This window comes from Eptatretus burgeri, chromosome 2 (genome assembly GCF_056783735.1).
Source record: "Eptatretus burgeri isolate ZD-2024b chromosome 2, Ebu_testis_v1, whole genome shotgun sequence".
In the NCBI taxonomy this organism is placed as follows: Eukaryota; Metazoa; Chordata; class Myxini; order Myxiniformes; family Myxinidae; genus Eptatretus; species Eptatretus burgeri.
The window spans coordinates 34,230,302-34,257,801 of NC_140962.1; the positions used below are offsets into that span (position 1 = coordinate 34,230,302).

At 41.9% G+C, this 27,500-nt stretch overlaps 1 protein-coding gene across 3 annotated transcripts in view; it reads left to right on the forward strand.

The window, feature by feature from the left end:
* Positions 1–27,500, forward strand: part of LOC147031777 (ras-related protein M-Ras-like) — a 787,730-nt gene that overhangs the window by 322,872 nt on the left and 437,358 nt on the right. For all 3 annotated transcript variants that reach the window (XM_085867509.1, XM_085867515.1, XM_085867520.1), the window contains 2 exons: positions 13,108–13,248; positions 24,859–25,120. In XM_085867509.1, coding sequence (XP_085723635.1) covers positions 13,108–13,248; positions 24,859–25,120 — 403 coding nt within the window. The remainder of the gene's footprint in view (positions 1–13,107; positions 13,249–24,858; positions 25,121–27,500) is intronic.

The following is a 27,500-nucleotide window of genomic DNA, read 5'->3' on the forward strand; positions in this document are numbered from 1 at the left end:
GCGGGCCAAAAATATAAACTTGTCTGGGCAGAAGAAGCTGAAAACATGAAATGGCAGAATGTTACATCTAATAATGACTAAAATTTGGTACAAAGTGTTCACGATAGGATATATGCTGTGCTTGTCGCCAAATGCGGACCAACGCCTTTTGGGAAATCGAATAAGCTTTTGTGAATCAACAACCCTGGATATTTCTTTCCTGTCCCAATACTTGTATTACTGCATTGTAAAGTTGAATGCAAGTTTAATCTGCACCTACCCTCAGCTTACCATTTTCATGTCATGGAAAACACTTCATGTGTTGCTCTTTTATTAAGACCTTTTCTCAAGTATCGTTGTACCGGTGTTTGTCATAATCACAACCTTGATAAAGCATGGTGAAAATTGCATGAGGCAGTTGAAGGTTTTAATGCACTTGATGAAAAATATTGTTAGAAAGAAACCCGAAGATAAACCAATGTAAAATTGTAATGAGGACAAAGGCTGAAGTTAATAATTGGGTTTCAGCGCAACCTTTGAAAATGGAAATTGTCGATCTGAAGCCTATTTTGTGTAATTATCCACAGTACTTCAACGCTTGCTCAACATCCACCCATTATTTTGTCATTTTTGAATTGTCTTCGATCTTTGCTTTTTCTTTTTTTTTTTTTCCTTCTAATATCTGGAAATTATTTCACGATTGATTGAAAAAGTTTTTTTGTTGTTGTTCTTACCTGAGCTGTGATCACGTGTCACGTGATCCACCTATTTCACATCTTTAGGAGCACCTTCCTCTGTTCGAAAATGAAACCACAGATGAGGTTGTTACTTTCAATCTATATGTGTAAACAACAGTTCATCTGTTCGTCGTTTACGCTGATTGAGGCTATGTGCAATGTGATTGGCTCCTGGCAAGATTGAATAATGTATCGTATAGGCTTATTCAAAGCTGGTATTTGACAATCAAAACTCATGGCCAAACTAATTATGTCGAAATCTAAAGAAAAATCGGGGAAAAATTTTTTTTTCAGAAAAAGCGATTAAAAATTTATTTATTTTTTCTTATCTGTTATAATTAAATAACAGGCTCTGCGGTGACACCACCCATAGTGGGGCAACCTAGCATAACAATTGTGCATTTTGTGAGGAAAGCACCAAATTTGGCACACTAGTAGCCTAACATATTATGAACAGATTTGGATATTGGGCCATCTCAAAATTTTTGATGGCAGTGGACAATAGCTGCCACAGCCATCAGCGCCTGAATTTGAGATGGCCCAATATCCAAATTGCCCCACTAGTGGGGCAACTTAGCTTAATATAGCATAACAATTGTGCATTTTGTGAGGAAAGCACCAAATTTGGCACACTAGTAGCCTAACATATTATGAACAGATTTGGATGAGACTTTCCTCACAAAATGCACAATTGTTATGCTATATTTAGCTAAGTTGCCCCACTACCAGGGACACCGGTAGAGATCTTTTGTGTTCGGATTCTAATTTTTCTATCAACTTTTGTTGCTCTTGTGAATGTCATTTATTGTCTGTTCTGTGTTCTTGATCTTCCATGATCCTCGATATGTATCTATACCAGTGATCTTCACCATTTGTTTTTCAAGGGGTGCCCCTTTTGCCGATAAGGCATCAGTGTGAGAGCCACCACACCGCTTGCAGGACTCCATCATGGCTACTATTAGGCCCAGACCCCACGTACTCTTCTTTGTTGTGATTAACTGGGCTGCAGGCATCATTGTTTGTATATAATACTGCAACCATATCCTGATGTAGTTATGTTACTTTTATGCTTCATGTTGGAACACTCATTTGAAACCATTGTGTCAATTTGATGCCATTTATAGCGGATTATGACAAAGTGTTTTTACATTTGTGTATTATCTGCCGCACGTCAGGGACCACACCCTCGGCCACTGGTGGGTCGCGGGCCATGCAATGAAGAAAAGTTATTTATACTAATAAATGGCAGTGTGTGTGTGTGTGTGTGTGTGTGTGTGTGTGTGTGTGTGTGTGTGTGTGTGTGTGTGTGTGTGTGTGTGTGTGTGTGTGTGTGTGTGTGTGTTTCCTCCATAGCTCCAAAACCATAAAACTAGCAGCCTGAAACTTTGCATGCATACTAAGGGAACTCCAAGGAAGTGCATGAATGAAAATTGGGTGTTTGGGTTAATTAAGACACCCCTTTTGAAGATAATTAACGGCCTTATTTAATTATATATCCTTTATCAGGCGCATCCTTGGCCACCTCGCTCTTTGGGGTCTTAAGGTGTCTCCTGAGTTATCTCGTTGGGGTCTGAAGCCGCCATGTTTTTTTGGCCTGCTCAACCATGCCTTGACTTGGAACAGGCCGCAATGATTTCTTAACGATAATTTTTTTTTCTTCACTTTGCTCACTCATATTATCGAATGCCTGTTCACCGTCGCTACGAATCACTGGGTACATCGCTTTTAAAAGTGCTATAGATTTCAAGTTATGAGCTTGGAGCGATTTCATCCTTTTTTGATGATGCAATTTTCCATGATGTACTCTCACGGACTAATTAAAGTAATTCATCGAAATATTATTTCGGTTTTGAGGAACAGATATCATCCGGGCAAAAGGCATGTTGAGATCTGGAGTGAAATCTGATAATTTAAAGAAACAATGAGTCTTATACCAAAGCCGATATACAGTACCTATTTACTTAAAGCACGCAAGGTTATGTTCCCTCCTTCCCCACATATACAGTTGCTAAGAAAATGTGAAATTTCCAAAGCATTAAACTGATCTTTTACTACTGTTTGGAGAATTGTATTGAGTGAACAAAAGATTTAAGAATGTGCCAAAATTAACCAGCTTCATTGAGCTCTATGACAATGCATTCACTACTTGACCTCACACCCTGTCCCTCAGAGGAACTGCTTATCCATAGCATCTGCCAGATCTGTGTCTATATTTTCGGAGGTTTCGCGAGGTGCTTTACAGGGAATCGAAGCAAATCTGGTAAAAAAAAAAAAAACAGAGTTTTCTCAGACCGCGAACGATGTACCACGTGGCGCGTGCACAAACGAGCAGGCAATGTTGCGGATGATCTGCAATGTTTATTTCACGGGCGATTAAACTTTGCGATGTCTCCAGGGTTGTTCTACATTGAAGATTAACTCTTTTGTGGATAAATTATTGTCATTATTTGAACGAATTCATTTTATTTCATGAACTGCTGTGAGCGTGGTGAAGACTGGCTTTAAAGTTGAAGGGATCCTTTACGGTATGCTGCCACAGCCTGGCCAGTCGATCAATATTAACCATTTATTGGAGTGCTTGCTTGAGTGCTTAAGCCACTTGCCAAGCACCCTTCAGTCGACAGCGGTACTACGCTGTCATTCTGAGCAAATTGTTCACTCACTGCGGACGCTTTTGCCACGCAACTTCATTCAGAGCGAGTGTCACATGCTCCATCATCCTGAGCAAGTGGTTCTTGCTCCATCATCCTGAGCGAGTGGTTCATGCTCCACCACCCTGAGCGAGTGGCTCATGCTCCATCAGCCTGAGCAGGTGGTTCTTGCTCCACCACCCTGAGCGTGTGGTTCGTGCTCCATCATCCTGAGCAAGTGGTTCTTGCTCCATCATCCTGAGCGAGTGGCTCATGCTCCATCATCCTGAGCAAGTGGCTCATGCTCCATCATCCTGAGCAAGTGGTTCTTGCTCCATCATCCTGAGCGAGTGGCTCATTCTCCATCATCCTGAGCAAGTGGTTCTTGCTCCATCATCCTGAGCGAGTAGTTCATGCTCCACCACCCTGATCAAGTGGTTCGTGCTCCACCACCCTGAGCGAGTGGTTCGTGCTCCTCCACCCTGAGCGAGTGGTTCGTGCTCCTCCACCCTGAGCGAGTGGTTCCTGCTCCACCACCCTGAGCGAGTGGTTCGTGCTCCGTCACCCTGAGCGATTAGTTCGTGCTCCGCCACCCTGAGTGAGTAGTTTGTGCTCCGCCACCCTGAGCGACTGGTTTGTGCTTTGCCACCCTGAGCGAGTGGTTCGTGCTCCACCACCCTGAGCGAGTGGTTCATGCGCCGCCACTCTGAGTAGGTGGTTCGTGCTTCGACACCCTGAGCGAGTGGTTCGTGCTCCACCACCCTGAGCGAGTGGTTCGTGTTCCGCCACCCTGAGCAGGTGATTCGTGCTCTGTCACCCTGACCAAGTGGTTCATGTTCCGCCACCCAGAGCGAGTGGTTCGTGCTCCGCCACCCTGAGCGTGTGGTTTGTGTTCCGTCACCCTGAGCAGGTGATTCGTGCTCTGTCACCCTGACCAAGTGGTTCATGCTTCGACACCCTGAGCAAGTGGTTCGTGCTCCATCATTCTGAGCAAGTGGTTGTGAAATAACACCCGATTTCCATATTAACCTGTTTTCTAAATTACGGAGCCAAATTTTTTTTTTCGACCCGTTACACACAGCTCTTTATAAAGATTAATGTTTGTGAAAATATCCCTGAAATGTCAATATAACTGTAACGTTGTTTATTGGTGAAAGCTACTCAAGGTTTTTGGGTTGTATTCGGTATGCCGAAAGATTGCCGATGTCGGCCAAGTGTGTGTGTGTGTGTGTGTGTGTGTGTGTGTGTGTGTGTGTGTGTGTGTGTGTGTGTGTGTGTGTGTGTGTGTGTGTGTGTGTGCGTGCGTGCGTGCGTGCGTGCGTGCGTGCGCGCGCGCATGCATGCGCGCATATTTTTCATAAAGCATAACATTCTCTCTGCTATCTCCATGACCCCCACCCCTTTCCTTCTTTCTCATCCTTGCTCTACCCCCTCCCAATACACTGCAGCAGCAGTGCAATTGTCTCCAGACGCATTTGGGCAGTATTTGTCTCTGGACGCATTCGGGCAATGTTTTGTCACTGGATGCGTCCGGGCGGTGTTTGTCTCCGGGCACGTCCGGGCGGTGTTTGTCTCCGGACCCGTCCAGGCGGTGTTTGTGTCTAGCCGGCTTGGCTCCAGATGCGTCCGACAAGTTTTGTCTCCGGACGTGTCCAAGCCGTCTTTATTGTATGACCGGTAGAAAATGGTTTTCAGACATCATTTTGTTTCCATTTGCACTGTTATTCTATGCAGAATCATTTTGCCGTGACAGCATGAATTGTAATTAGTGCTCCACCGCACATCTGCCTCCCCTTGCTCTCACCTCACAGTCTTCCTTTGCCCGCCCCTCCTCGCTCCCCCTCCCTCCTCTCTCCTTTCCCCTAGACCTCTTCACTTTCCCATCTCTCTCTCTCCCTCACCCCTCTCTCCCATTCCCCCCCCCTCTTTTTCTCTCCCACCCCCTTTTCGTATTCCTCTCAGTGAAGCGATTGGTGGTATTTTCTAGTCAAACAATAAAACGTCAAGGTTGCCTTTTATTATGCATATTTTTCATGCTCACATCTCTCGAGTCGGAACTTCAAAACTTTGACTATGTTGGCTCCAAATGGGACAACATGAAATGTTGTTTGTCCAGAAATCTTGCATTAATGCTTTCAAAAGGTCCATATTCCCTCACTACCATGCGATTGTCCAACACTGCAGCCAAAAGAAGTGAGCGTGAAAATCCAGAATACCGAGAACTTGAACAAGCATTCAATACAGCACGTCAGAAAAAGAGAGTGTCAGCAAACAAGCCTTTCGATCTCAAGAGCAGGTCCAGACCTAGCCTTGAAAGTCAGTGGGAAATGGGAAGGAAGGGCGTTGTTGGTGATGAGACTTGAAATGCCCATTCACATTTCCCGTCACTGGTGGGGGTAGGGTAGGAGGAGTTGGGAAGAGAGGGGAAGGGGCAAGGTGGGTAGGAGGGGGTGATGTAGGGGAAGGGGTTGGGTGCAAGTCTGGAGGGAGGGAAGGGAGGATTGAAAAGAGTGAGGGGGAAGGGATGGGAGGAGGGAACCGGCGTTTCCCGGAAACCCTGGTATCTTTGCCTGTGTAAAATATGACAGGGTAGTCCTACCCTAAAATAATTTGTCAGACATGTAAGCTATTTTGAGGAGTTGAACATGAGAAACAATGTAATAGTGAAACGGTCCACAACAAAATCTGTACATTCCTGCTTTCAGGTCTTTGGAATATTTCAATTAGACATAAGGACTTGTCCTCAAACTTTTATTCAGACTCAAAACCTCATGACCTTTAGGTGACCGACTTTCATTGCCTCGATTAACTCGCTGGAAGTTAACCAATGAGAACGAAAAAGTAATAGTTATTCAGCAATGTTTTTAGCCATTTTAGTGCTAACTACAGCAGTCAAGTGATTTTGTTTAAAATACTATCTAGTCTCTTTATTTGGAGGAAATTCTGGATGACCAAGTCTATCCATCCACATGCTATGCTCCGAGACTGGCGAATTTATGTTGTAGAAGTAGTTTTTATTGTGAGGTCGTACAATGAGTGGTTTGCCATTTATTTCCAGTCGGAGTCAGCAAGAATTTGGAATTTGGCCCTTGGGTAGAAGCACAGAACGGCGTAGTCTTTTAGAAACGTTTTGTGATATTTTCACGTCCACAAACAAGCCCTAACAGATGGGACAGCTGGCTTAACATCCTTTCACTGAAAGAACATCATACTTCCATGATGCAAATGCCTGCCTTTGGAGCATGCAATGAATAGTTTCCATTCAGGTCCCTATGGTAGTGGGGATTAAACCCAGACTCGCCAGCCAAAAGGCAAGTACACTATCTGAACTATCCTGTCAAGATGGATGAGCAGAAGCGGTTGTGGCATAAGCATAACGTCGTGCACTGCCAAAGTCGTTATAAAATCACCGAAATTTCACCATTATGCTGTTTTAACACCAAAATGTTCCATGACGGTGCACATGAATATGCCACCTTTCAGTATTTATAATTCACAGTTGATCATGTAGCTTCCTCGTTATCTTTCACACGTCATCGTTTCAACATTTAATGGAAATGTTGAAGGGTACTGTGTGTCAGAATTTCGTTTAATTCATTTGAATGCAAAACAAAGGTGTTACGTGAGTGACCTGTGGAATATGACGCACATTAGTACTGCAGCATAGCAAACCAATTGTTCAAATTTGCATAAAAAGCACCAAAATTGGTACACATGTAGAATAATGTATTCCGAACAATTCTAGATATGGAGCCACCCGAGATTTTGCCTTGGTCAGCCAAAGCTCCACGAATTTCCAGCCATAGCTGACCAAGGCAAAATCTCGGGTGGCTTCATATCTAGAATTGTTCGGAATACATTATTCTACATGTGTACCAATTTTGGTGCTTTTATGAAAATTTGAACAATTGATCTGAAATATCAGACTACGCTGCCATATACATGTACAAGAGTAGGTTCGCAATTGCTTTCCGGTACCGTTGTCTTTGGATCATGTTGCAAATATACTTTTGATTGTTGTTGAAGATGTTGCGTTCGTTCCTTGTCGATTGCTTCTTGATGATCGTTAGTTTTTTTCAGAACGTGTTTTTAAAGCAGCCTGATATGATTTTCCTCTCTTTATTACATCTTTCTCCATGCAGGATAAGACTGAGAATACAACACAATCATGTGGGATCTAACGACTATTCTCCTGCATGTTATTTCTACCGGTATAGTTGCTTGTAGACTGTAGAGCCAAGTACCTTTCCTCAATGGAACTCTCCTCATCTAAAGCCACTGTGACAGGACAATAATGCTGTTGAATATTGAGCCTCCATTGGGAAATCAGCTCAGATTTACTCGTATTCTCGTGGAGGCCTTTTGCTCGAAGGTAGGGGCATTACTTAATGGTGTCACAGCACCACTTATACTTGTCACTTGTTTCAAGGTTTCGATGAAGGTGCTTGATGCATATGGAAACCAGAAAATCTGACAACTACTAAAGAAAACTTTTTAAAATAAGCTGATGAGCACGAGAAAGTGTCATGGTTTAAACCCGCTCTTGCACACCCTGCCCCCCCCCTTTCCTCCTCAGCTGTATTTATTTATCATGCTTTGTGTCCCGTGAATGCAAGTGATGCCAGCCTCCTGCTGCTTGCAATACCTGATGCTGAAACGCAGTTTCATGCTCCATTACCGACCAGAACAGTCACACGGATGCATATATACTCCTGCCTCGTGGTAACTCGAAGTGCTGAGTTTGCTTTGAAGGCTAAGCTTCCAACTCGATATAAAGGTGTTTTCAATCCAAAATCGGCTTTATGAGCATGTGACAAAAAAAAAAAGCTTGTTATGTGGAAAAGGTACTGCAGCAGAATTGGATTTGAGCAGCCACCTGCCTTTTTGTCATTCAATTAGTCTGATTTGGTACAACTTTCATGGAGGGTATAGTTTGTTTTGAGAAAATGCCAATGTAATCTTCTTCTGAGTATTTCATCACATTTTCTTACACCACCGAAGGCTCATGTGGAAAGTTTGTGTCCTTAAAGCCTGAGAGACGTGGACATTGACAAGGATGCAAAAGAGTAATTATCTAAAACGGCACTCGGTAGAGCACATACCTCCGCCAAGCTGAACAGTTTATATTTTGTATCCCACGAGTAGGCTGGATCTGGATCCGGACCTGAACCAAAATCGAATCGGCTTGATCTTGTCACCGACCCGACTCATCCACCAAGTATGTCATAATCCGTCCACAGTTTTTGAAATATCGTTATTGGCCCGATCTCTCAATGTTGAAGAATCACTTCAGACATTCTCCAATCCAGATCCGGATCCTCACCAAAATCTAATCAATTCGTCCTTGTGACACACCCAATCTGTCCACCAAACTTTATCCAAATCTGTCCATAACATTTTGAGATATCCTGCACACAGTCGAACAAACAAACAAACAGACAGACAAACAGTGGTGAATACATAACCTCTGTCCACCTTTAATGGCAGAGGTAATTTATGAAGTATATGCCTGGTGTTGGCTTAATGGTTATGGTGGCGGGCTTTGGATCCTCGGATCCTGAGTTTGAATCCCACTTAGCTGTTGAATCAATACCAGGTGGGGTTGACTCGGCCTGTCATCCTTCCGAGGTCGGCAAAATTAGTGCCAACTTGCTGGTATCCTGTGTCAGAGTGACGACCCGTCCAGGATTGTGCCCAATGGCCAAGGAGACTGCTTTGGCAGCACTAACGCTCCACACAGAGTATGATCCCAATGGATGGATTATGAAGTACGAAGTATGAATCATGTGCTGAGCTGCTGTAATGTAACCTTGTGATTATTGGTTCAAATTCTGACGTCAATGGGAATGCTCGAAAAGTTTGCATCCAAAATCCATCTCTATACTAGTACCTTCCCTAACCCCACCTCACAAGGTGTACCATTTCAAATGCAATCTTCTCCCCCGAGCAAGGTACAGAGGCTCCGGTTATCCTCAAAAGCCCTCAGCTACAAATACACAAGCGGTTAATGCTCGTGTCCTCAAGGTTTGCTCTGCTGAACTGTCTTCTCCTCTCTTCCACATCTTTCCAAAAGCCTTCACCTGTGGGTGTCTATCATGTACATGGAAGATGGCCAATGTTATCCTAGTTCCTCTGTGGTATGCCTTTCTTAGTTTGTTGCCATTACTTGTATTCCTATATCATCTGCTTCATGGTAGATGTTTTGGGAACATCCCTCTGTTGTTCATACATTCCATGAGCCTCGACCTCAAGAAAAATACATTACCTCTGTCCACTTTCGATGGCTTTAACGTTCACCACTTTTAATCATAAAACATGCAACAAACCAAAAAATATCCTTTCAACTATAGATTAGCCAATGCTCTACCTGGCCATTTGGAGTAAAATTATGGAAGCAATTGTTGCTACAGACACGATGTCTTTCATCTTCTCAAATTTGCTTTTCACAAATGGATTTGGTTTAAGGGCAGATAATTCATCTTCTCCTGACCCAACAATAAATGGAGGCCCTAAACATTAAACAGGAGGTCAGCACAGTCTTCATAGATATGCTTCAAATGCTTGACACAGCTTGCTTGGCAGGCAGCTACGCTCACCAAGCTTTCATTGTTTGTTATCCAAGATCGACCTCTAATTACGTCTTCCGGATGTGGAGCAGTGCTTTGCTCTCCATAGTCTCTTCTCTTCCACTCTTTCATTGGACTCTGCTGTTCTCTTTGGAAGTATTCTTGGTTCAACACCTTTTTCTGATTTTCATGAATCACCTTTGTCTCCTCAGATATATATATATATATATATATATATATATATATATATATATATATATATATATATATATATATATATATATATATATATATATATATCTACCATATGGAACATGTCCGTCAAATGAGACGTGTCTCATGTCCTCAGAGTATTTCACAGAAAGGATGGGCATTCAAATCCTCCAATCTTCTTTTCTGGCCATTGACTCACAAAGGTACAATCAATGTTGCTCCTTAGCTTCACTATCATCCATCACCTGTTGAAGGCAAATCAAATTTCAAAGCTTCCCTTCAGAGGCAGTTGCCTCATCCTCTGCAGATTCAGATCATTCCTTGCTGCTCCTCAACTCCTTGCAATATCCATCCATTGGGACCATACTCTGTACAGAGCGTTGGTGCTGCCAAGGCAGTCTCTTGTACTATTGGGCACAATCCTGTACGGGTCGCCACTCCGACGTCGGATACTCGAATGGCTTAATCATCCCAATAAGCTGGTACTCATTTTGCCAACCTCAGAAGGATAACAGGTGGAGTCAACCCCACCTGGTATTAATTCCACAACCAAGCAGGATTTGAACTCTGGATACTAGGATCCCAAGTCAGCAACCCGAACCGCAAAACCAACACCAAGCTTATCTCCCTTTAAATAAGAACATCATGAGATAAGCATTTGGATTTGTGATTCCATTATTGATGCCCCTTTATGCGGATGAGTAAAATAGTCCTGCAATTATATAAAAAGCCAGACATTTGACCCACTATTAATAAGAAATGTTGATGTAAAGAGTAGGTTTGTGGATGACAACATTGGGCGATAAAACTGAGTTAAGCGTTCCTCTCGGTATTGCGGTATTTTTCACGTTTTAAAAACATTTATGCACCAAGCTCCGAAGAATCTACAGGGTTTCCAGGCTCTAATGCGCTTTCACCTCCATTCCTCTTATTATTATCGATAACGGAGGCACTTTCTGGCATCAATAATGGCCATTTAGTGTGAAAAAGTTTATTTTTTATTTTTATTATTCATTGTGGCAGGAAAGCATTGACATGAAAACAGTTGTTCAAAAAATATCAAATATGTTATTCCAGAACATGATATTCATTCGTAAAAAGAAAGAAAGAAAGAAAAAAAAACACGCTCCGAGTGTCCTGTTAAAGCAAAACTTGTGGTTGTTTGCATTCCTGGCGACCATTGCTCAAGTGTGTTTCTGTGGCTGACGACTACAATGTCCTTTAATTACTTTTATACTGAGGATCTATCCTTATGGAATACCAAAGACAATGACGCTCATCATCTTTCTCATGGAGTGCCAACAACAGCGGCTGCTGTTACGTTTAAACATAAATCATGACATTACAGAATGCTTAATAAGCATTCATTTTGGTACTGCTCATACACTTGTTAATAAAAAGACATCAAACCATCACACTCTTGGCATGATTTGAACGTTGATGCATAACGGGTGTAGGGCAAGAGTCCACACAGCATGTCAATGTTGTTTTCAAATTTGAGTTGGTGCCCACAATCCTTGCCTGATTCTTGGTAAGTTTCAACCTCTCCTTTTCTCTCTGTCCAGAACAGCTTGCTTGCTGTCATAGGGGTCTCAAGCAACCCACAGGGGGTCCCACCTGACAGTATTATTTACCCTGAGTGCCCCATCAGCTCGGCAAATAACCGGATGGAAACCTCGCCAGCCAAGGCAACCAACCACTATTGTAGCAATTTCATGAGGTTTTTTTTTTTCTTCCCCCATTTTCAACCTCCTTTTCCCTCTCCTTGTTTGCAGCATGGAAAGGAAGGAGTGAAAATGACAGACACAAAAATGATTGCCAATTGGCAATGGTAGACAGGGCCATTTGATCAAATTGCTGTGTTTGGTGAGGAAAGCGTAATAATGGGGTGGTGTTGGGGTAGAAGCAGGGTTGGGTTCTTACATGATAGCAGAGAAATTGTCGACTTCAAACTTTTGCCTGGAATGGCAAGTCATATCTCTCTCTCTCTCTCTCTCTCTCTCTCTCTCTCTCTCTCTCTCTCTCTCTCTCTCTCTCTCTCTCTCTCTCTCTCTCTCTCTCTCTCTCTCTCTCTCTCTCCTTGCGCTGTCTCTGTGTCTCTGTCTCTCTGTGTCTCTGTGTCTCTCTGTCTCTCTCTGTCTCTCTGTGTCTCTGTGTCTCTCTGTCTCTGTGTCTCTGTGTCTCTCTGTCTCTGTGTCTCTCTGTCTCTCTGTCTCTCTGTCTCTCTGTCTCTCTGTCTCTCTGTCTCTCTGTCTCTCTGTCTCTCTGTCTCTCTGTCTCTCTGTCTCTCTGTCTCTCTGTCTCTCTGTCTCTGTCTCTGTCTCTGTCTCTGTCTCTGTCTCTGTCTCTGTCTCTGTCTCTGTCTCTGTCTCTGTCTCTGTCTCTGTCTCTCTCTCACCTCCAACCCTCCACTCCCTGTTTTCCTTTCCTCCCCCTACTCCTTAACTTATATGATTAATCAAAACAGACACTTATCACTTGGAGCACCTTTTGCTCCTTCCAAATTCATATTTCCATTGCCTTGCTTTCTCATCCAATGTGTTTTCACTTGCGTTCTACGTACTGAGAAAGCAAGGGAGGAAATTTGAACCTGACAGCATGGTTATGATTGAGTCAGTATCTATATTGTTGGCTATCTACTACTTGCTTGGATTGCATTTGCCATAAATATCACTTGTCATTTAATCAGTGGCAGTTGTTGCATATCACAAATGTCTGCCAGCTGGACCATTTGTCTTGGAAATGTGTGGGATGAACTCATTTTCTTATCCTTTTTCTATAAAAAAAAAAAATCTACATGGTAGAGGGGAGAATTATTATAGAGGCTATTGCTAGTATTGCGTGGATCTACCTCTTATAAACGATATGAAATGACAATTTGAAAAGCTCCACGGAGCTGTGTCAATGACAGGTCTAATGACAAAATGTAGTTTGATTTGTACCATTATTTCTGAATCAATTGTTCATGCCTTTCTCACATAGCTCATGTTTGGAGGAATTCTATCACCGGGAAAAACTGGATCCTCCAAGAAGAGCTTTCATGGCTGTCTGGAGAGTGTGCACTATAATGGAATCAATGTTCTGGACCTTGTCCAGAGAGGAAAACCTTCCATTCATGTTATAGTAAGTACTCCTTACACTTTGACGTTCAATATCGGTGAGAAGTGCCACCATATAGTGAAATGAAAGGAGAACGACATCTATGAATTGTGATGTGAGCTAATTGTGATGGTTAGTTGATTTAGCTTTAACGACAATAACCAATGTTTTTTTTTGTTTGAAGTCGGGTACATTATAAGTAAATCTGACTACTTTCCATTGTAATGTCATGGTACCTGCATTGGTGTGGTAACTCAAGAGTAACTGGAACGGCACTTGGTGGAGCACATACCTCCACCAGGCTGAACAGTTTATGTTTTGTATCTGCTGATGGGCCAAATCTGGATCAGGACCTTAACCACAATCTAATAAATTATTAGTTATTGTCATCTACCCAACTCATCCATCTAGTTTTGTCATAATCCGTCCACACCTTTATGAGATATAGTGCTATACTGTTTATCATTTTTAGCCCTATCTCTCAATGGTGAAGATTCACTAAAAAATTCTCGTATCTGGGTCCAGATCCAAATATTCACCAAAATCGAATATATTTGTCCCTGTCAAACACCCAACCTATCCACCAATTTCACCTGAATCCATCCATAACTTTTTTGAGACATCCTGCTCATAAACAAACAAACAAGAAAAAGACCATGCAGAGCACGATACTTACAAAGTCCACCCCCTCCCCCCACTCTCAAAAGGTTGCCATGGATACATCAAATTGTCCATTTCATTCAGATTAAAATTGACAATCCTAATCAAAGCTCAAGTCAGTCAGATGAAAATTGATTATTTTTCGGATTGAAATTAATGATTTTAGAAGTTTGACCTTTAGTTGACCTTTGATCTTTTGACCTCAAAAATAGTTGCTTTTCCAATTCAGTGGACGATGCAAATCCTGTTCAACCTTCAAGTCAATGGGATGTAAATTGATGATTTTTCAGTTGAAAATTGATGATTTTAGAAGTTTGACCTTGAGTTGACCTTTGACCTTTTCATCTCAAAAATAGTTGGTTTCCCAATAATTCAGGAATGTACTATGCAATTGCTGTTTAATTTTCAAGTTAATCAGATGAAAAATGGCAATTTTAGAAATTTGACCTCAAGATAACCTTTGACCTTTGACCTCAAAATCAATTGGCTTCTCGGTTGAGACGACCTCGACAACTCGGTAAAGTTTCACGATGATCGGTTTGGAATTGTGACCTGTAGGCGAAAGACAGCCAGGCAGAATAACAAAATCTACCGACCAATATACTTGAAAAATCTTCGATTTTGCAAGTAACAAGAAAAATGTCATGCAGAGCACGACACCTGCAAAATCAAAAAATAAATATAAGCAATATGCTTCTGGTTTTGATTCTAAGTGATATAAATAATTTAATTGGGTCTCACGGGTCTTAAAGGTCACAGGATTTAAAAGGTCTAAAATTGTCTTAATTGTCTCAAAAGGTCTTCTGAAAGAGTCAGAAGGGGTCTAAAGGTTTAAGGGGGTCTAAAGTTATAAAGATATGTTCCAGCCGTCATTACAAGTCTCAAGGGTTTAAGCCTCAAGAGTCTAAAGGGGTCTAAAATGGTCTGAAACATCGAAAGAGTATAAAGGTCTAAATGTCTGAAAGGTACACGCTAATAGTCTGTAATTAATAGACGTAGTCATCGTCCAATAATGCAGTCGTGTCTAAGGTTCATTAACGTGTTTGCATCTGCACTCGGGGTTTTATGAATGCCTCCACAGATTTCCAAAATGGTGCATTCAATTATTCTAACTTCCGGTTACCGTTCCTCAAGGATCATTCACGAAAACCCGAACCAGGCGGCGGAATACACACGAGCAGCAACAGGCAAGAAGATGTCTCGCATAATTACAATGAGCTAGATTTATTTGAAAAAGTACAGCAAAGAGGGTAGACAAGAGGCCATCATAAACGGTATGGACCAAGTGGTCAACGAACATAGATAGAGATGAGGGGGCATGCAAGCTTACATACAACAACTATACAAGAAAAAGAGCAATCAGAGATTGTACACCTTTGCCAGGACTGCTTTTGTGTGGTGCATTTTGTGTGGTGTTTGCATCCTGGTGTGTTATGTAATTAATGAGACATAATTAGAACTGCCACTTTATAACTGCTGGCAGTGATGACCGGGAAGCAAGATGTCCCACTTTGCAACCCCGCTTTGATCGGACACCTGACCCTGACCCATGATGTTTCTTTTCTTATTCATTATTCAATTGAATTTAGAATGGGATTAAAATCAATTCAATTCAAATCAAATGGAAAAACAACTCGGCACAGTCCTGCAATGGACTGTTGAATATTAATCAGAAGGAACCAGGAGGAATCAGATGGAACCAAAACAAGCAAAAAGCAAAGATTAAGTCATCAGGAGGAACCTTGACAGGATTCGCATTTCAGCTGCTACTCATTCACCCTCAAACCCATCCAAGTACAGCCAAGTGCGCCTTATTCAAAATAAATTAATTAATTAAATAAATAAAAAGAACCCTTATCAAAAAATGAAAATAATTCTGGCTGCCAGACCATGTGTCTGATCAAGTTGAAATTTAAAACATGTATTCCCCATCACAACTAGATCATAAATATGAAGTTTCATGTCAATTGATTAAGCGGTTCCAGAGAAAGAATTATTTAATATTTTTCTTCAATCCAATATGGCTGCCAAACCATGTGACCTATCAATTATTCCTTTACAAACTTGTTATGGCTTGGGGAACATGTTATGGCTTGTTATGGCTTGGACCACCCATGGCTTGGGGAACAATTGTGTGAAGTTTCCCCTCGATTTGTCCAGCCGTTCTGGAGAAGATTTTTTTATAGGTTTTGGGGGTAAATCCATTATGGATCCAAATCATGTGACCTATGACATCATATGTGTGAGCCTTTTGTTCCTCATGGATAGGCATGTAAAATTTCGCCTTGATCTGTTCAGACACTTCAGAGAAGAAAATTTTTGAAGGTTGTTTTTTTTTTTAACAATATGGCTGCCGAATCATGTTACTGATGATGTCATCAAATTTTTTTTCTGTGGCCCATTTTATCCCAAGATGACCCTCAAAATTTTCATAATGATCAGATATGGCGTTCTACATATGCAATTATGACGTCATAACAAAGGCACCCATGATGTCATCAAAAGAAATCACCCTTATTCCCCATGAGAAGTACTTGCTATGTGCCAAGTTTCATTTTTTTTCCTTGGTGCAATTTCAGAGATAGAGAAGTCAAAAGTTTTCCCATTTTTCCAACATGGCTGCCACACCACATGACCTATGCTGTCATAATTAAGAATCAACCATTTTACATGAGTCGTTGCACCAATGGTGAAAATTTCGTCTCAATCCGACAAGCAGTTGCGGAGAAAATCATGAAAGTTCTGTACAGACAACAAACAGACAAACAGACAGACAGATGGACCCAAACGCAATACCCTCTCCTTTGGTGAAGGTAATAAATAAATATATTCCCTGCTAAGGTGCTGGCTGACAATACCGATTCACATGACGAAGAATAATGGGGCAAGCGAGGTCTTTGATGGCACAAAGAGATTAATAGATGCAGGTTGCTGGTGGACACGGAACGTGCGACTTGGGACGGGAAGTATGGCAGGAGCGATGTGGAAGAAAGTAGAAAAAGATGCAGTGGAAGAAGATGTGGTAGAAAATCAGCAGAAAAATATGGCGGCCAAGTAGAGGTAAGAGGAGAGATGCTTTTTGCCTGCAGGTTCAGCTCCAACTCTGTGCGTGTGTGTCCAGCACGAGACCCCGTCTCTCCGTCCTTTGTCCTGGGCTTCTTCTTCACACCCGGTCCTCTGGCCCACCCTCCGTATTCCAGGACTGCCTTTTCCTGTCACGTGCCCTGTGATTGGCTACCCACTCCTTGAGGGAGGTCCATCCTCCATGCCGTCCCGCTCATGGGGCAGCCCCAATAAAAATAAAAGTCAATCGCCTCTTCCGGGCCCTACAGCGCATCTCGCTGCAATTGCTTGCATACACTGGCCCAACAGATTGTGATGGGTCGTTAGCAAGCACGTAGCGCTTCTATGTGCCATGAAACAGCCAATTCCTCACCTGGCCTTGCCCTACAGAAGGTCAGACATTTTGCAACCTTCGTCTGTCTACCTTTAAGTTTCACACTCATTGCCTCAGTGCATTTCTTACAAGACGACTTACTTCAACAATTTCCCTGTTTACATGGCAACGTAACTGACTTGAAACACACGGACCATGTTACACTCATCACAGTCTAACTATGGACCCACCCCCCCCTCCTCTCACGTAATAATATGTAATTAATAGACACACTTACATGGGTTGACAAAGGCTTCACCTCGTGATGAGGGTTCACCATCTGCACGTGTTTTTACCCCTCAGCCCGAATTGGGCTGAAAAAGGGGTATTGTCGTCACAGGCGTTGTCCAGGCGTCTGGGCATCTGTCAACTTTTGGTTTCCGTCAATTTCGAGGAGAACGCCTTGTCCGATTAAATCCATTTTTGCAGGGTGTGTTGGGGTTGAGTAGAGGAAGGTTCCTTTCAAAAATGGGCGTGCTGCGATTTTCAGTGTGGCCGCCACGGCAGTCGTCTTGAAATTGGTTTTCGTCAATTTTGAGAACGGCTTGGCTTGTCCGATTAAATTCATTTTTGCAGTGTGTGTGTGTCTGTGTCTGTGTCTGTGTCTGTGTCTGTGTCTGTGTGTCTGTGTGTCTGTGTGTCTGTGTGTCTGTGTGTCTGTGTGTCTGTGTCTGTGTGTCTGTGTGTCTGTGTGTCTGTGTGTCTGTGTGTCTGTGTGTCTGTGTGTCTGTGTGTCTGTGTGTCTGTGTGTCTGTGTGTCTGTGTGTCTGTGTGTCTGTGTGTGTGTGTGTGTGTGTGTGTGTGTGTGTGTGTGTGTGTGTGTGTGTGTGTGTGTGTGTGTGTGTGTGTGTGTGTGTGTGTGTGTGTGTGTGTGTGTGTGTGTGTGTGTGTTGGGGTTGAGTAGAGGAAGGTTCCTTTCGAAAATTGGTGCGCTGCGATTTTCACTCGCCGCCACGGTAGCCATCTTGAAGTCTGATTTGCGATATGACGTCCAACGTGCTCTAACTGACTGCATCATTGTGATATCACTGCTTCCTTTTACAATGCATGGGCTGAGGGGTTACGCCCGCTTTGCGGAGCTATTTTTTGGTTTTATATACATCAGCGGCAGAGCCTACCTGTCGCTTCAAACTTGCCAAAACTTTTGGGTGAGAAGGAGAAGGAAGAGGGAAGACAAATTTACCCATGCATAGAGTGCTTTGACCCCTCACCCTCCCCCCCTCCCCCCTCCCCCCCCCGCTCCCCGTCCGCATCCTCACATCCTGCTTTGCCCCCTGTTCGTCCTGACGTCCCTTCCCACTAGAAATGTCTCACACACGATGACAGGCTTTGACAAGCCCCTCCGTTTTTTTGTGGAGATTTGGGGGGGGGGGGGGTCAGGGGAACAAATTTACCTGTGCGAAGAATACTTTAACCTCAGCGTTGCCCAGTTCCAGATAAAAAAGGAAATTGTAAAAAAAATTATTCCTGTAGGCAATTGTCATACAGACAGACAGACAGACAGACAGACAGACAGACAGACAGACAGACAGACAGACAGACAGACAGGCAGACAGAATGAGAGACCAGACTGACCAATCCACTTGCGAATCTTTCATTTCACAAGTAACAAACAGACAAATGACCAATACATAACCTCCATCCACGTTCGGTGGTGGAGATAATTATTTGGAGAACAAACCAAACCATCTCTGTCTTGTTTGCTTGCACTACTCGGGAATGTAATGGTTCCACTTTTTTTTCTCTCTCAAAAGCCTGCAGTATATGAGCATGTTATTGTGTTTACAGAAGAGAATGCCGAACAAAAGAGTATACACATAACATAAAGGACAAACAAGTAAATTGAGACAAAACAAAACAGCTGCATTAAGTGACAAGCACTTGGATGGCCTCTGGAACTGCTATTGCCATGAGAAGAAAGCAAAAAAGCATAATGAGGCAGGAAAGCACCAAAATCGGTTTTTTTGTTTATTTTTAATACTTCCACTTATTATGGTGGCATGATTTCATGCTTTCAACTGGCTACTGGCTATGATCAATGGTGCCTCACCACTGCTACCAAGTATGGGGGCACCACTGATGCAATGCCCCATTACCAGTTCAGTGGTACTCAATTCACCAACCTCAGAAGGATGACAGGCTGAGTGAACCCCACCTGGTGTTAATTCAGCGGCCAATGGGGCACAAACTCAGGACCCAAAGATCCTAAGCCAGCCACCCTAACCACCAAGCCAACACCAGGCTTAACATCGTTTTAAATATAGGAAAGAGCTAACAGGACAGAGAGTAAAACAGCAAAACAAAAAAAAGGAAAAGAGAATCTACATCTGGCATAACTCATTTGTGTAATAATGAAACTTTTTTCTTTTCTTTAAAGTCTGGGTACAACAACCAGGAGGGCTTTTGATAAGATGATAACTTGAATGTTGTAATTTTTATCCTTCCGAAAGCGGACATTAACAAGGATAGCTAATGAGTGAAGATAATTCAAGAAATCCTATGCACATAGATGGTCGACTTCTTCACACTTCAGGCTGAAAAAAAAAAACTTCTCCCTCTTTCTCGTCAACCAGTCATTCAGACTATTATGAGTCCAATTAAGTTGCATCAAAGGTGGGAAAACGGTCATGGCTCTTGCCATGCAAAGGCAAACAAACAAGAAAATGGGGAACACTTTTCACAAAGGAATGGAGGATGACTCGATGTTATTAAAGGGTGTGTTTAATCACATTTCAAACCATTTCATTGAACGATTGTTGGAATAGCCACTCGTCAGCCGGAAATACAGGATAAACTGCAGATTGGTTTTCAACAGCCTGATGGTGGACATACAACTGCCATGACTTCATTGCAAAGTGAACAATAATCTTTAACCAGCAGAACTCTCCAACCATACACACACCACGGTTCGTTAATGGAGCCCAAGGCAATGGACAGCAGTAAATTGGGAATATAACATACAAGTTGGAGCCAAATTGGAATAGCAGCAAGTAAAAATAAAAGAAAATATAATGGGATCTCAAGACATTTTAAACTGGAAGTATGATGCAGTACAATGATCATTGCAATTCCTGTGGGCTGTGCATGATCTGCAAACCCATGAATCTGCTTGTGTAACTCTCTAATCAGAATTGTGGTAATAATAATACCTGCATTTCCATTGTTTAAAAGGAGAATTTTAATTATACTGTACTTGGGAGGTCAGCAAGTCAACTTAGTTGGAAACAGGTGCATATGGTTTCATTTGCCTCAATTATATCATGGCACAGATACACATGGTAAGTGTTAATAGGGAAAATCACTGCTCCAACAATTATGGATCCATGCATTGCAACCCTGGCACCTGGATGCGAACAACTCACAAAAGCAGTAGCCTGCTTAAGTGATGCAAGCTCCCCGCAGGTGGAGCGCTGGTGGCAGTCAGTTGCACATGTAACTGCAATAATCGACTCATAAATTCTGTGCCGAGGCTGGAGCTCACTTTTTTCTGCTATTTGCTGGTGGTTGTTAACAAGCAGAAACCCCCATGCATATCTACAAATGGGCAAAATAAATTATTACTACATCACCACAAAAACAAAATTTGCTCTTTTCGATTTGTTTGGAGCATTTATCACTTTTAGGTGAATGCAACCTCAACTCGAACGGCACTCGCTTGGGTGCATACCTTCACCAGGTTGAACAGTTTATTTTTGTATCCTGCTGATAGATCCAGATTTGAATCCGGACCTCAACCAAAATCTAATCCGCTTCTTCTTGTCACCTACACACTCATCCACCAATTTTCATCCAAATCCGTGCAAAACTGTTGTGGTATGTATCGTTTTTGGTGATATTTTGTTAGTATCATACTACTGTATATATAGTTTTTGGCGATTATTTTTCTATATCATACTATGTATCGTTGTTTGGCGATATTTTGATATATCATACGACATCGTTTTTGGTGATATTTTGATATCACACTATATATTGTTTTTGGCGATATTTTGATATATCGTACTACATATCGTTTTTGGTGATATTTTGATATCATACTACACATTGTTTTTGGCGATATTTTGATATATCGTACTATATATTCCTTGGTATTGGCTTTATGGTTCGGGTGGTGGGCTTGGGATCCTAGGACCCTGAGTTCAAATCCTGCTCTGCTGTTGAATTAATACCATGTGGGGTTGACTCTGCCTGTCATCCTTCCGAGGTCGGCAAAATGAGTGCCAGCTTCTGGTATCCTGTTGGAGTGGCGACTCATCCAGGATTGTGCCCAATAGTCAAGGAGACTGCTTAGGTAGCACCAACACTCTGCACAGAGTATGGTCTTGATGGATGGATGGATACTATATATCATTTTTGGTGATATTTTGATATGTCATCCTTTACATTGTTTTTGGATATTTTGATATTTCATACTATATATCGTTTTTTAAAGTGATTCTTCACCATAGCACTGTCACCACTCAACAATGGTGAAGAACCACTTAAACATTTTATTAATCCTCATCTCTGGATCCGGATCTTCAAGAAAATCTAATATGTTGGTTCTTATCACAGACCCAACCTGTCCACAAAGTTTCATCCGAATTGGTTCATGACTTTTTGAGATATCGTTCTATACATTGTTTTTGGCCCTATCTCTCAATGGCGAAAATCACTGAAAATTCTAGTATCCAGATCCAGCCTCTGAATCTTCACCAAACTTGTCCTTGTCACACACCAAACCTGTCCATCGAGTTTCATCCGAATATGTCCATAACATTTTGAGATAACTTGCTCAAAGACAAACAGACAGACAAACAGGTGAAAACATAACTTCCGTCCACCTTCGATGGCGGCGGTAAAAATCCGTTTTTAAGCAAAATTTATCGAGTTTAAGATTTTTTTGCGAAGCGATTTTTGAAATACGAGCATTATGGAGAAGAGGGTTTTTTGCAATTTGTAAATTCAAATGTTGTTGCAAAAGTGCTATCTTTCGACAAGCAACTTGTTGTATTTTGCTGTTGAAGTCGCTGATGAGTGTTTTTGTTTTCCTTGCAAAAATACAAGTGTTTGTCTTTGCAGAACCTATGATTTTTCCATCAAAGCACCTATTTTACAAAGTTATTATTTTAGAATCGATACTCGTTGGACGTTTACAAACTTATTTCTTATTTATATATTACTTTGTTGCTTCATGTTCTTAAATGTATTTCACACGACATTAAATTAGGGGTGTTCACTCGTATCGCATGGAAGGTTGTTTTTCTACATTATTTGGATGAGTAAGATTTTATAAAGCTTTCTTTACCTTCCTTCAGTGGTATCATGTCATGGAACATGCCTATGAGGTTTTTGTTTTTATTGGGCAAAACTTATTTTTCTTAACATTAGCCGAAGGTTCAGAGTAGAACTTGTTCATATAATCTGGAGGACAAAGACATGTGTTGACATCATCAGTTTACTTTTACACAGTCATCCATGGACAATTGACAAACAGATGTATGTATGGAATTTGAATCTGGGTTCCCCAAATCATGAGCTAGGCATTCAGATGAGAATACTAACAGGCAAACCCAACAATTCGCAAGTCCTGTAAACACCTGTCCTTGTCTGTGACTTGGTTCTATATGCTGTCTTGGCTTATTCAAGACATTCCTCCATTCAACTTTCTCTGACCTCATAAAGGACAATAATATAGAACCATTGGAGATTACATAATCAATGTAATGGATTACAGAGTGGTACTGTAAAAACAGTTTACACTCTACAACCTTATTTTGGATTGAATAGCCTAAAACAGCCAATAAAAGGCCTTGCACACATTATGTCGTTTATATTGGTGGGACTGACTCACTCCCTCTACCGTTTCCCTCTTTCCCTTCTCCCCCTCTATATTTTGCATAAATACCAGCCTGTTTCTCCCTTTTCCCCATCTGGATACAATACTTAGATGGCCTATAATGCATCTTATCCACGAGCATGTTTGCGCAGGTTTCATCAAGCCCAGTGCTGGCCCAAGTAAAAAAGCAGTTGAGGTTTTGCATATCGATTCCTATTCCCCGAATCCCAAAACTGACATCATATTGCTCTCTGGACGGGATAGAAATTGATGGATTTTTTCTGCAAGTGTTTTTTATCTACTCAAACAAAATGCAGTGTGAAAAACACTTTAGCATTCATTGATTGGTGTTTTCTCTATCCCATGTTATAGTTCACCATTTTGATTCAAAATGATATCATGGAGGCTGATACTGCCATTTAAAGAGCAGCGCAGCCATGTTTATTTCATCTGAACATGTTCGGTGACTTCGCTAGAGTTACAAGTTGCAGAAGCACCGTCAGCAATCTCTGTGACACTATTCAAAGTATGTGTCAGTTTTTTGCCAGGGTGGTGCAGCGGTAGCGAACTTGTCTTTTTCTGTCTCACCTGGATTCAATTCTCGACACGAACATAAAAAAACAAAAACTGTCAAACTAGTGCTTTCCAAGTCAGGTGTTTCACAAAAAGTGTGCCATCTGTCGGATGTGATGGTAAGCAGGGGGTATCTGTCTTGATTGCTGGTGGACATTAAAAATCCCGTTGTGTCATTCGATAAAGAATAACAGTGGCCCTTCAAAGCTAAAAAAAATGTGATTCACATTTCACATGTGAACACTTGACTGCAGAAGATGGGTTCAGAAAATAATGTGAAAAAGCTCAACTTTTAAAAGAGCAAAATAAAATTTATTTCTGTAGCGAAGAAAGTATTGATGTGATAAACTGCTGAGTGTTGAGCAGAGATATTATGGAACTCAGAAGTCTTGCCGTAGTTTAAGTGAGCATTAGGGTGAGAAAAAGTGAAAAGAAAAAGTTGTAGAGCAACTGTGGAGGGGAGTGTTCGGTGGGAATGGGAGGGAGTGCAAATGGGGCAATCTTTAGAAAGTAATAACAGAAGGGGGACTATAATGAATGCATGGCGTTTTCATGACATAAAATAAACTATCTCAGGTTGATTGCAAACAGAGACAACCCATTTCCAGCAAAAGAATACATGGCTATTTATAAACTGCCTTTTCATCTTATATCCCATAACTTCAGCTTCCGAATGCCAGAAAAGGAAAGCAGGCATGGTGAAACAAATTATTTGAGGCGAAAAAATAATCAATTCTGAAATGGAAGGAAATAAATTTTAAATGCACCAATTCTTTTGCTGGAGTTTGCCAACTGAGAATGGAAATGTAGAGGTTTGGAGTCTCACTATATGTTGGAAAACAGCCGCTATGTGCCAAGCAAGATGCCGATCGATATGTGCTGGTCACACTCAGCAAGCACATTAAGCAACTGTCTGATGTTGCTGGGATGGGGCACCTGTGCCTTGCACTTAATTGCGATAGTATTTGCATTGTTGACCAAGCTAAAAGGCCAAGGTGAACCACTTGGCTGAATTATGTCGTTTAAGTTGTTGGCAGAGTGAGTTCAATGCTGATGTATCATTTGCTCTCAAAGCCCATGGTAAAACAATGAGTTTAAACTCCTCATCGGTTCTGCATTACCAAAAAAAAAAATCTCTGCTTCACAGGGTAATATGACGTTTGGCTGTACAGAACCACGTCTTTCACCAGTTACATTCCCAGCATCTGGAGCCTGGCTGGGACTGCCAGCAAGCCCTGGAAACGATTGGTTCTGGGTTGAGTTGCAGTTTCGTGCCTGGGACAGCAATGGACTGCTATTGCTGGCTCCTTGGCATAACTTTGGCACAGGGATGGAACTCAGGCTGGTTGATGGAACAGTCTGGGCCAATGTTACGCAACATCACAAAGACGGTCTGCTTCTAAACACAGGCAAGCAAATTTGTTTAAAACATTTTCCTTTCATATGACTTAGCTCAGTCGAGAGTTCCTTCTTAAAAATGCAAAAAATTATTCTTAAGCCTACCACCATATTTTGGCTTATAGGGTCAATTGCCTTCATCATTCATTTGACCAACTCCTTTTTTAATGGCCACAAATATTCTCACATTATTGTGAGGTTGGCTGGGGGAAGCTTGGCCTAAATATTTCACGAACCAGATGGCCAGGCCTGACGTTCGACTAAGGTTAGCCCAGGAATTTGGAATAGGGTCATGGTACCAGCAATAACTCATTGAAGGACACGATGGAATATTCATTTGAACAACGACCAAAAGAAAATCAACACATTTCTTCTGTCACCTCTTCCCCTTAAAACCAAGCAAAAGTGAGGGTGGCAGAGCTACACTTATTTTCCGATAATCTTTCCTTTATTTTGTCAAATATTTATTGTCAAATTTTGTCAAATCAAATCAAATCTCTAACCATCGATTTGGATTCTGTTCCACTCACTGAACTACGGACATGATGCTGTTTCTGTTACAGCAATGGTTGGAGGCCCTCAATCCCAAGCAAGAGGTTAGGACCGTCTCTCTGGACATATCTCTGGAATTTGACAGTCTGGCATGCGTGTGGCAGACAAAGCCACCTTCATTCCTGGATATATAACTTGCTCCACTCAAGCAGTCAACATGTTGCCATCAATGGGACTCTCTCCTTTCCTCACCGAGTAAAGGCAGGAGTGCCTCACAGCAGTATTTTGGGCCCAGTCTTGTTCCTCATTTACATAAATGACCTTTCCAATGCTTTGGATATCCCTTTCTTCCTTTTTGCATCGGACTTAATAATGTATTCTGCACAAGCTTGATATAGACACAATTCAATTGACAAGCAGTTAACAGCTGGCTCACTCTCTGTTGATCTGAAATTGATTACATGCTGGTTTCATAAATGTAACATCTTTTTTCAATTCTGGAAAACATGTCTCACCTTTTCACGTCGTAAGGATCATCAAATTAACCCACCAATATAATTTGATAAGTCTTTTGAACTTCTCGGCCTCACCATCAGCCGTGACATCTCTTTGGACAACCATATAGCAAAGCTGGCCTCCATTGCCAGCCAGAGACTCGGCATCCTCCATCGTTCCATGTCATTCCTTGGAAAAGTAGAACTACGTTCCTTTATGAGCTGGTGCTTCAGCATCACATCATATCTCCGAGATTCTGTGGAATCGAAACCTCTCAACATTTTCAACATCTCCACCATCTCCACCATCTCCACCAATGAAACTGAAACACAAGGCTGGTTGTTCTCACATCGCAGATAAGTCAGTGACCTCTGTTTTTTTTACCACCTCTCTTCCGGTCTAGCTCCTGCACACTCGGCCTTCTCCAGCTCCTTCAGGATGCATGCTTTTTCTGACAGTAACCCCCTCCTGGATAAATTCCCAAAATGCAGGCTTATAGCTGACCTCTACTCTTTTGTTCCTCTTTTCTCCCATTTGTGCAACTCTCATCTGGAGACGGTTCAGTTGTGCACTTCCCTCCAGGTCTGAAGCAAGCACGTTGCTGCACCATCTCTTCTCACCACCCCCCCCTAATCCCTACCCTCAATGTTTTTTTTTTATACCAAACGAATCCAACCATCTTATTCTTGCAGGTTATTGCATTCTTCCCTCCTCTTTCTCTCCCCTTTTCCACTTCACTCTTACCCTTGTTTATGTCCACTTGTATCCCCACTGTCCCACTGTCAGTTCATTATCATTTTATCCTCGGTCCCCTTTTATCCTCTGAACATAATTTTGCGTACAAAACAAATACATTTTTCCCTTTTTATTCCAAATCGTTCTGTCTTCGTCTGCATTTATAATATGTGCCTTAACCGTGCATGGATGGGCATGCGCCTCATGCCACATTTCTTTGAAACTGCATTAGATGCTGTTATTTGGGCCCAACTAATTTGCATGATTAAATTGGAGTCGTTATATTCTGGGAATTGCTTCTGAAATGCATTCTTATGCTCCGTTTGCAATCAGCAGAATTCCACACTGCTTTGCTGCCTTCATTTAAATACAGCCCAGCCTCACTTTCTACCAACGCCCTTCTCAGCAGGCTCCTCTTATCCTGCTAGCCCCCCTGCCTCATACGATTTTCCCTCTCGAAAGAAAAAGACATAAGGTGCTGGAAACGCTCATTGTCATAAACACGCCCCCTCTTTCTTTTAACCTCTTTTCTTCTTGGAATCCTATGGTGATTAAAAGGTGAAAATGTTGATAAATGAATGGTACTCAGAGAACTGCATGGCCAATAAGTGTGTGAATCTTTCTTTCCTCATTGGTTGCATGTCTTTCCTTGTTTCACCCATTTCCCTT